General features: G+C 45.4%; 1 protein-coding gene across 5 annotated transcripts in view; it reads right to left on the bottom strand.

Moving 5' to 3' along the window:
- Positions 1 to 4,344: 4,344 nt before the first annotated feature.
- Positions 4,345 to 11,588, bottom strand: part of LOC117361664 — a 162,762-nt gene continuing 155,518 nt past the window's right edge. For all 5 annotated transcript variants that reach the window (XM_033947311.1, XM_033947314.1, XM_033947315.1 and 2 more), the window contains one exon: positions 4,345 to 5,916. In XM_033947311.1, coding sequence (XP_033803202.1) covers positions 5,879 to 5,916 — 38 coding nt within the window. In that variant the 3' untranslated portion in view covers positions 4,345 to 5,878. The remainder of the gene's footprint in view (positions 5,917 to 11,588) is intronic.

Genomic DNA, 11,588 nt, shown 5'->3' with positions numbered 1-11,588 from the left:
TCTATAGAACAGGGTAAATGACCAACAGAACAATAAAGATCAACAGTACATGTGGTTAATCAGAGCAAGCAGTCCCCGCAATAACTAGGGGAGACCATCCATTACTAAAGAAAAAACTCACCTGCATCTTACACCAACCCCCCCCCCCAAAGAACTGAGGCTTATATAGAAAAAGGGTAGGAAAAGAGAGAGAAGGGAAGGGGATAGCTGAAAAGAAAACCGGAGTGCCAGACCGGAAAGATTCCCCATTACGCCTTAGCTGAAAATAATAGCTGGCGCCTTGTGCTACGGATCCAGAAGAAGAGAAGAGAGAATACCCCCAGAGTTAGGGAAACAATAAGAAAGCGGAGGGCAGAGTGAACATGCCTCACGTTCAGGGCAGAGCACCAGAAGGCTAAAGAGAGAAAGCAAAAGAGAGATGAAGAGAGCAAGAAAGCATCGGAACCAAGAAATAAAAATAAAACAGCAACCAAAAAAGAAAGATAAAAGGTGAACCAGCCGAGCTGAGTGCCGCCAGAATACATGCCAGGTCAGGAGTCCCACTCCCTGAGAGGTCTCTCGAACATGCTCAAGACCATAAATGCGGCAGACGACAGGCACCCTACTCGGCGCAATCGGCAAGAGGACACCAGGCCCCTCCCCCAGGTTAGCGAGCATGAAGCCCTCGCTGGAGGGGTTACTTCCAGGCTGTTGAAGTGAAAGATTAAAAGAAAAGAAAAAAGGAAAAAGATAGACAGCAAAGTATAAACACCAAGCAGAGCCCCCAGTTACTCTATGCAATAGGTCAGTATGCTGAGGGTCGAGGGAAAAAGAAAGATAGAGAAAAAACAAAGGGAAATAAAAGGCTCCAGTCCAAATCCTAACAAGCAAAATCAACAGTCCCTAGAAGGCAGCAGGGACAGTCGCTCTCGGGACCGGTGTGGGGTTGACAGTCCGCGGAAGTCCCAGGCTCTGCAGGCAGACAGTAGTCAACCCGGCAAGCTCTCCAGAAATGAGCGTACCTCTGCCGGGGTGGAGAAATAGAGTGCCTGGTTGTTGTGATGCACTTGTAGCTTAGCAGGGTAGTGCAGAGCAAAGCAGAGCTGGCGCTGGTGAAATTGGGTGCAATATGGGGCCATTGCTCGTCACTGCTCAGATACTCTCGGAGAATAGTCCTGAAACAAAAGGATTTCATGACCTTCGTAGGATACAGAGCCCTTCGATCTGTAGCTGGCCAGGAGCTGTTGCTTATCGGCAAAGTTAAGAAGACGGGCAATGAACGGGGGCGGTTTTTGGTCTCCCTCCCGTCGGATCCCCAGCCTATGTGCCCTCTCAACCAGCAATGGAAGGCCAACAGCGTCCATGCCCAGCTCCGTAGGCAGCCATGTGAAGACTAAACGAGGCAGCTCCGCGGGGGTGAGAGATTCCGGTAGGCCTATAAGCCTAATGTTATTCCGACGACTCCGGTTCTCCAGCCGACGGCACCGCTCCTCGAGCGCCTGGGGCCCCGCCTCCAAAGCCACGGTGTGGTCTTCTTGCGTCGACACCGCGTCTTCCACGTGCTGAAGACGGGTTGCTTGCCTCTCCACCGTGTCTTTCATACCATCAACTGTAGATTGCAACCGGGTAAGTTTATCATCTAAAAAAGCTGTTAGGTGCCTTTTCAGCTCCTCGAAAGCATCTGCAGGCAATATAATCGTCGGGCTGAGTTGGGCCTCGCAGTATCTTAGCAGCCTTCGAGATTCGTATCGGCATAATGAGGCACCCCAGAAGAAAACAGGAAAAGCAGAGAGCCTGCACACTGCTGAGCCGACACGAGCAATTTCAGGGCTCTAGGGCCAGATTAGGCAGGATAAAGCAGAGAAAACAGCTCCAGGGTCGGGAGAGGAGGCTAGAGACGTCCGTTCAGGCTGAGTGCATCACGTGACCCCCCCTCGCCAGATTTTAAGAAAAGATGGGATTGGCTCGTGGGATCTCTTCATGGAGGTAGTTAGGGGGTGGGTCGTTGGAGTGGGCAGACTGGATGGGCTGTGGCCCTTTTCTGCCGTCATTTTCTATGTAACTCCAAGATGTGAGGCAGGGAAGCACGAAAAGAGATCACTCCACGTGCCTCACACCAGTCCTCAAAGATACGCCAAACTCGCACATAAGCCCGAGATGTAGAAAGTCTCCAGGACCCCAAGAGGGTAGAGATCACTTTATCTGAATACCCCTTCTTACCTAGGCGTTCCCTTTCCAGATCCAAGCCGTAAGACAAAAGGGACCCGGATCGAGCACATGATCATGTCACATGATTTTCTCCCCATCATGTGACACCTATTTCAGATATATCTCCTACCTTTAGATTACAGCTCACTGCTGTAAGTAGAAGCAAAATGAAGCTGTCCTCACGGACACATTTGAACTGAAAGGCGGTTTCATTATTTCATGTGATTTTTTGAAGGAATAGAATTTTTACAGCTTGTTGTCACGATTTCTTAAAGGAAATGGTTTGAGTTTAAAAACTTTTTGGTGAGTGACTCTTTTTTAAAACCTGAATCTGATAAGTTTTACACGTCTTGGGATATGACCATTGAGAGATGTAAGCTAGCTTAATTATTTTAGCTGTGCCATATCACTTTAAAACATAACAATCTGAGATGTTTGGAAGCGGAACACAGTTTATGGGGGGGTTTAGCTGTAGCTAGAAGGAAATGATAAGTTCCCCATTTATAAATTTGAGATTTGAGTAGATTTATTTACACACATTCTCTTTGATTTCTTTTATCTTAGAGAGGCAATGCTGGTCATTATCCCCTGAGGAAGATCTGCTTTGATGCAGATTGAAATGCCCATTTTTGTTGGGAGGGCGTTGGGAGTCAAACATCTTTAATCAGAACTGGTTCATGGATTATACCATCTAAGATAAGTGTTGCTTTTCTTTTGTTTTTGATATATGTCCAGATGGTTTGAACACATAATTTTTTATTTTTTTGTTTAAAGTACATTTTTGTTAAGTACACATTTGCACATGTAGTTTCATAGATATCACATACAAAATTAGGAAGGTAGGTGAGGTGGGACAGATGCAAATGATTAAAACCTGAAGTCAGGATGTGGACCTGAAATAATATATAGATTATTGGAGGTCCTATGATCTGTTCACCCTTGGTTATGATATGCCTGTCCTTAACCCAAAGTAAAATGTTTGTTTAGAAAAAAGAAACGTTTCATGCATTAATTCAATATTCTCATCAGAAAAATATATTTTTTAAGACAGAAATATTGGAGTTAGCCTGTGTCAGGCACTCAAGAAAGTTTCTTGAAACATCCTCAATATATCCCTTTTTCAGAAATGATTTCTAGGTGTTTCTAAAAATTCCCGTTTGCCCTTTATCTATATTGCTTTGCTGAGTAGACATGGCCTTTTATATACTTCCAGTGGTTCATAGTTCTTATCAAGAGATAAGGGCTTTGTGAACTTGGTTGGTTTGTTTTTTTTCTAAATTTGGCGATTCCAATCCCTAGAAATGATTTACTCTTATCTTTTCACATTGTACTGTGGTGACTTCTCCTAGAACAAGTGCATTCAGCCTACGCTAGAGTGCTACCACATCTCTTCCCCACCACTGAAAATCATGCACTAGAGCCGGCAGCATGCAACCTATTAAGATCCCACACCGGTGCTGAATATATTTGTCCTTTTTGCCAGTACAGTTCTGACAAGAATAAGGAAAGGAGGGAGATGCTAGACTATGGGGAGTTTGGAGGGCAACCCCACTGGCTGCTGCTCTTATAAACTGGAAGCAGACAAACATTTTAACGGCAAACACTACCTCTTTGGAACATAGGCACTTTGCAGCCCTTGACGGAGGTCTGGGCCGTCGCTTCCAGGCAATTTGGGAGCGCTTCTGGATGGATCTCACTCCTCACGCCCGGAGTCAACTTTTGAATGTGTGACCTTGATTCTTGGCTGTTTTTAGTGCTTACGAACTGGGTTTGCATTAAGGGATGGGGGGTAGGGTGGGGAATATAATGTGCGGATACAAAAGAAAATTGTTCTGTTTTGCTCATTATGTTTGCATGCACTTTGACATTTAATAAACATATTTAAACACAACATCAAACACTCTTTATTTTAAATACAACTACATAAAATGTCCAAATCCTCATTCAAATATCACTATAGCAAACTCCATTGCACAATACTACAAAATGTTTTGTGTGGATCAGAGGGTGAACACCTTAGTGAACTATGTTTATACTGAGATTTATATATCACGACACTTCCTATTCATGATAAAAGGCTCAAGTAATGCATGCCAAGGTGACCACCTTTCCTTATGCAAGAATGAAACATGATTGTATTGACAAGTTGGTCTCCTGGAATCTTTAAGATAATTTTGCAACCACAAAAAACTTAAAGAACAATAAATAGAAAGTCCTAATAAAACATTATGTGAAAATGTAATGACAATATGTTAAGATACATAAATAAGTAAAAACTAAGTTCACTAAGATTTTCATCCTCTGATGGTCCTCAAACTATGCCATCTTAAATTCAGGCAATCCAACTACTTCCCTCTGAATTAGGCTCAAATATTTGCGTCCTACAATGAACCAGACTCGGTGGCATCCACATCAGTTTACATGGTAAAGAAATACCCTATTCAACCATGTTAGAATCAAATGGCTAAAGAATTTATACAATCATAATTGCACTTGAATCTGTAATAAATCAAATGGCTCTGTAGGAATAGTAGAGCCCCTTCTCCTAAAGGCACACCTCTGATGGTGACTTTCTTCGAGACGTTATATATAGGAGATATTAATATCTTGTAAACATGTGGTTTTCATATTTGAACATTGACACAGTCTCTCCCAGGCGGCTTTGGATTTCTGTTCTGGCATGAACTACGGTACTTGAGAAATGGTCTGAAGATCCAAAGACCACTTTCCTACTTCATCTATTCTGCTCATCTCAACTCACAGCCATGAACAAAAATTACCATAAAGTTTCATCTCAACAGTATCTCCAGAGTTTTGTTTCACTTCCTCTGTAAAATGATCCATCTCCAGTCAGTTCAAATGGGAGGCATTAATTTTGTTGCATGTAGCATCATCCAGAATCTGTAATTGCAATTCTTAAAGACTGGATATGTTGCTGAACATCAGATCATAAGAGCATTGGTTCAGAATAAATGCCATCAGTCCACAGGAAGCTTTGTTTAATCTTAACCCCTAAGAATTCATTTTCCCCAACAATATTCTTTCAATGTTTTAATACAAATCAGTCCTTCTGAACTGTTAGTTTAATGCATGTAACCTGATCCAATCCAAATCCACAGATGAAACAGCTCATCTTCAAAGAAACGTTCGCCTTCTTAGAATGCTGCTGCTTCCCATTCTCTATATCTTGATTTATAAAATAATTTTGAAAATTCCATTTTTATCTACCAAACTCACTGAATTTAAGAAAACAGTTTTAATAAATTCAAAACTTAATTTTCCACAGCCAGAATTAAAAACCAACATTGTGGGACAATTCTTTAAATCAATCTATTTTCAAAATAATTTTAAATAGGTGCCACATCAAGTCAAAAATAGAATTTAGAAATGAGAGGCTCAAATGACTAGTGCCCCAATGAGTGATAGAATAACCAGCATCCAGATCACCAGCTTTCTTCATGGCCTTAATTCCATAAAACTCCGTGCTTAGTAAAAACTTCTATACCACACATTTAAAAATGAGCCTGTCCTACAATATTCCCAAGAAATTAACATTTATCTTGTAGAGAACTCTGTGTTGCTTCCTTCACAGTAGAAATAAACAAAAGCAAAGCTCAAGAAAGCTACCAAATGTTCTACTGTTCCTTAGTACCAACATCTCTATCTGTTCAAAAGATTTTCTCTTATGGTTTCATGCTTTGCAGGTTTCTTCATGGAGCTTGATATCATCTGTAACAATAGAAACAAAGATTTAAAAAAAGAACAGATGAATGAATGTGGCCTCAGAAATACTGACATCCTTAATAATATTATGAAACTTTTTTTATTGGTAAATAGAACAACAACTCACAGCCACAGAATACAGAAAAGGATTGTAACATTTCTAAAAACAGTCAAAGGAGGGCCACCTCCCCCCCAAAGAGGACTGGACTCTAATGTCCTCTCAGGGAACGAAGAGACCCAAACACCCCCCAACAGGCCCGTACACCTCCTGTTCCCCCCCAAACCCCTCCTCCCCTCTACCCCAACAGAAAAGAATCCCAGATCAGACAGGTGGTGCAGAATACAGTTGCAATCTATTCACAATTTGACTACGACTTCGCGGCGGCAAACTGTCCAAGTAAGGAGACCAAGTGTGAATAAAATCACTGCTCTTACGACGAAAGGAACAAGCCAGCCGGGCCTCCCAACACAGCAACTCATATAGTTTGTTTCTCCAATACCAGAAGGAGGGAGGAACATCGGCCAACCAATGGTTCAAGATACACTTCTTCCCTAAAATATAACATTTGCTCAAAAACAACTTTTCAGCAGAAGAAAAAACAGAAAATGCAGGGAAGTGAGCAAACAACATGTGGAAGACAGAAAGAGGGACAGGAACCCGAAGAAGGCCCTGCAGGAAGGAAGCCAAAGCCCCCCAAAAACCCTGTATACTCTCACAACTCCAAAAGCCATGAAAGTAGGAATTCACTTCAGTGTTACAGATGAGACAAAACTGGGTATCCACACACCCCATATAAAAGGCCCGGCTCTGGGAGGTATAGGCCCGCAACAGGGTCCTGTAATAGCACTCACGTAGTTCCGCATTAAATACTAAGGCCGGAACCCGGCGTATAGCGCGGAGCAACCAATCCGCCCCAAGCTCCTTCCCCAAATCCCTCCGCCAAGCCTCCAAAACAGAGGAAAAATCATGAGGAGGCCCCAGGGCCGCAAGCCTCCGTTGAAAAAAAGAAACTGAGATCTGAGGTTCCGGATCCTCCCCCCCTCCAAAAAAGCCCTAAACTGCTTCCCAAAGGATAATGAAAGGGAGGCTCTAGGAAGCGAGTGCACATAGTGCTGCAACTGACAATGCGCGTAAGCAAGACCAAGAGAGGGCAAACCCCCATGCTGCAAATCAGCGCAGGACTGCAGTTCCCCGCCATCCCGCAAAACCTGAAAGAGAAATTCACATCCCTTAGCCCGCCATCTTCCAAAAATGGAAGGCACCAACCCCGGAGGGAAAGAAAGATTACCGGCCAGAGGCAACAACACGCTAGCCCGGGGGTCCTGATGCCACAGAGGAAGAATCCGCCGCCACACCTCCCAAAGAGGGCGAAACAAGACACTACGCCTACCAGGAATAGGCACCTCCACCAACCGAGCGTGAAGAAGAGACAAGAGGTGAGCAGGATAGAAATAATCACGCTCGAAGGAGATGTTCGTATAGAGAGCGGTACCCAAAGCCCAATCTCGAATATGCCGCAATAGACAAGCCCAGTTATAAAACATGAGATTCGGCACCCCAAAGCCTCCCTGGACCCACGAGCACACCAGTAAGCGCCACCTCAACTTAGGCTTCCGGCCCCCCCAACAGAACCACGAGAGCAAAGAGTAAAAGGTCCGAATGTCCCGTTGCAAAAGACATAGGGGAAGCGTCTGCAGAACGTACAACCATCTAGGGAAGAGCACCATCCGAAAGAGATGCACTCTCCCCATCAGGGAGAGCGGCAAATCACGCCAAGTAGCCAGAATCGATCCCATAGAAGTCAAGAGACGCATAACGTTCAATCTATAAAGTTCCCGCACATCCATAGAAAGCTGAATTCCCATAAAGCGAAAGGAAGAATCAGCCCATTTCAATGGAAAAGTCCCTCCCCAGGACTCCCGGAGCCCCGCTGAAGAGGCCAACTCTTCAGATTTAGTCAGATTCAGTGCAAACCCCGAGAAGTCCCCGAATTTCCGAACGCTCTCCAAGAGAGTAGACAAGGAGCGGCGTGGATCAGATAAAAATACCAAAAGATCATCCGCAAAAGCTGCCACCTTAAAATGTGTGGCCCCCAATTGAAGGCCACAGATGTCCACATTAGATTGCAGCTCACGAATCAACGGATCCAAATAAAGAGCAAAAAGCAAGGGCGATAGAGGGCAGCCCTGGCGCGTACCCCTCCGAATTGGAAAGGGGGACGAAAGGCCCCCGTTCACCGAGATCTGCGCCGTTGGATCACTATACAGCGCCTGGAGAGCATTGAAAAAGAAAGGGCCAAATCCGTACGCACGAAGCACAGTAAAGAGGAACCCCCACCCCACCCGGTCAAAGGCCTTTTCAGCATCAAAACTAATAAGTAGGGCGGGGGTGCCCTCCACGCCAGCTTTCTCCAAACCAACAAAATGTGACGAATGTTTTTGGACACCGGGCGAGCACGTACAAAACCCACCTGCTGATCAGACACCAGAGAAGGCAGCACCCGGGCCAAACGATTGGCCAGTACTTTAGCCATCAATTTCGTTTCAAAATTCAGCAAGGAAATGGGTCGATATAATTCCGGCAAAACCGGATCCCGATCCGGCTTGGGAAAAACGATAATCTGCGCAAGGTTCAAATAACGGGGCAAAAAACCTTTAGCCATGCTCAAATTAAAAATCTCCGACAAAATCAGGGCAATCTCAGAAACGAGCAGCTTATAAAACTCCCCTCGAAAACCATCGGGCCCCGGTGCCTTGCCCAACGGGCACGCACGAATCACACTCTCCACCTCCTCAGCAGTAAGAGGACAGTCCAATATATCAGAGTCACTGATCGATAGGCGGGGCAAATCCAAACTATCCAAATAAACCTTACCGTCAAGGAGGTCCGGGTCAGGCGCATCATACAAAGCGGTAAAAAAATCACGCAAAATACGGCTAACATCCTCAGGCTTATGATGGAGATCCCCCCGTGAATCTCTCAACGCTGCCACACCGGACGCCCCACGATGAGAGCGGGCCAACCGAGCTAACAGCCGGCTACTCTTATTGGCAAACCGGAATAACTGGAATTTATAGTGATCCCGAGAACGCTTCGCTCCCCGATACAAGAGTTCATTCAATTCCTGCTGAGCCTCTAAAAGCTGCGTCTGGAGCCCCAAAGAACCACTACCCGCATATCGTCTCTGCAAAAACAAAACCTGACGCTCCAGCGCTAACACTGCCCGGTGACGAAGTTTAGTTTCGTGGGCCGCAAACGCCAAGATCTCCCCGCGCAGTACAGCCTTCGCCGTCTCCCAATAAAGAATGGGATCTTCTCTATGCTCCTGATTGATATATTGAAAGTCACCCCACTTACTCAACAGAAAATCTTGAAAACGAGCGTTCCGATACAGATGACATGGGAATACCTCCCTCCCCGCTGAGGAAGAGCGATCTAGCCGCGGGTCCGGAACCTCATTATAATCCCCCCCAAGCAACAAAGGAATATCTCCAAATTGTAACAAAAGAGTACGCAGTTTCCTAAAAAATTTGGCAGAGGGATTATTAGGAGCATAAAGGTTGCATAACAGCAGGGGTTTATTGTTAAGAGTAACCGAGGCGATCAAATAACGGCCCTCAGGATCTTTGAGAACCCTATGAGTCTGCAGCGGAAGGCCCTTACGAAAGAGAATTACTACACCTCCCTTTCCCCCCCAGAGTCGGAGCCTCCAGATGGTCACCCACCCACCATGTACAGAGCTTAGCGTGTGCCACAGAGGTTAACCGAGTTTCCTGTAGAAAAGCCAAGGAAGCTCGCCTCCGATTAAGCTGCTGTAAAATTTTAAAATGTTTGAGTGGGGAATGAATACCCCCCACATTCCAGGAAATCAGTTTATGTTCCAGGAAAAACAAGGTAGAGAAAAAATAGCCCGTACAATAGAACCCTTTGAGCCGAACCTGAGGAGTGTCCCAGCCACCCCCCCCCAGCCATAGCAACCACCAAGATGCCCTCCTTACCCCCACCAGTCTGAACCTAAGAATACCTAAGAATGCTTGAGGCTAAAGAGAAGGGAACTGGTGAAGGGGGGAGGAGGGGGGAGTTGCGTTGAGGGGGGTCCGGTTGGGGTTAAGCCATCTGTATAAATGTCCCTCCTCGAGGGCCAAATCCAGTCAGATTTTCAGGATTTCCCCAAAGAATATGCATTGAAAGCAGTACATGCACATAGATCTCATGCATTTTCATTGGGGAAATCCCGAAAACCTGACTGGATTCGGCCCTAGACCCCTGATCTAGGTATTCTGAGTCATTCCATGCTTCCAAGTGAGGCAGAGATGAGGAGGCCTGAGAGTAGATATCTGTAGCCCTGGCAAGCAGCCTTGGATGAACCAGATTATTTCTTAACAATAAATTTAACCTAATGTATTCTTATATTCCACAAATACCTCACAGAAGTTCATTGCTGATTACAATCAAGAAAATGAATAATCAAACAGAAAAATATAACAAACAAAAGATTAACCTTTAAGATAATAAAAACTACTACTACATTATAACATTTAAAATAAATGATCAATGGGTCACGTGATGTGATGCTAACGAGCAGACATGCATACTCCACATTTCCGAGCCCCTTTCTCTTTATCTAATTTTTTGGGGAATATTGCAAAGACCGAATTCTTACACAGTTCTATTACACTATAAAGATGGTCTTCTTCCTTTTTGGACGGTCTGAGACAGGATTACCGAATTTTTTGCTCCATAAGATGCACCTGACCATAAGACACACCCTAGATTTAGAGGAGGAAAATAAGAAAAAAAACCATTCTGAACCAAATTCTCCCTGCCAGGCTCTGCACCCAACCCCATACTCCTTGCTAGGCTCTATACCTGTTCCCTCTCTTGTGGTCTAGTGGTAGACCGGGACTGGCCATAGGGCAGGCAGGGACAGGGCAGTGCCTAATGGTTGACAGGCAGGTAGGGACAGGGCACAGGACAGTCAGGGAAGTCTTTCTGTTTCCTGCTCAGTTTTGGAAAATGCACATCTCTAATACCTTTACATTTTTATTTAGTCTTATTTATTTTTTTAAAAGTAATTTACATGTCCAGCACAAGGCATCTTGCCTCAGCTGTACATTTGTTGTAAATTTAAATTAGTGATTAATTTACTATAATTCCAGCAGGAGGGCCCCCTTCCTTGGTACCTTTCTGCAGGACCCTCCCCAGTACCTTTGTGCAATCCTGGGATCCAGCACTGCATCAGCAGCCTCCCCTGCTGGACGGCCGCCTGAGTTCCCATCTGTCGCGGTAGTGAGAGGCAGGCGCGAGCCCCAAGCGCACTTACCTGGTCCTGTGCCGCCGCCCAAATGTCCAGCGCTGCATCGGCAGGCTCCCCCCATCTGCAGCGGAAGTGAAAGGCAGGCACGAGCCATCAGTTCCCACGAGAACCAACGGCACCATTCGGGTGGCGACGCAAGACCAGGCAGACGCGCTCGGGGCTCACGCCTGCCTCTCACTGTCGTGGCAGATGGGGACTTGGGCAGCCGTCCAGCAGGGGAGGCTGCTGATGCAGCGCTGGACCCCAGGATTGCATAAAGGTACTGGGGGGGGGGGTGCACGGTATTCGCTGCATAAGACGCACCCTTATTTCCATCCACTTTTTTTGGGGAAAAAGTGCGTCTTATGGAGCAAAAAATAC

Source organism: Geotrypetes seraphini, chromosome 5, assembly GCF_902459505.1.
Source record: "Geotrypetes seraphini chromosome 5, aGeoSer1.1, whole genome shotgun sequence".
Taxonomy (NCBI): Eukaryota; Metazoa; Chordata; class Amphibia; order Gymnophiona; family Dermophiidae; genus Geotrypetes; species Geotrypetes seraphini.
This window is presented reverse-complemented; position numbering and strand designations above follow the sequence as displayed.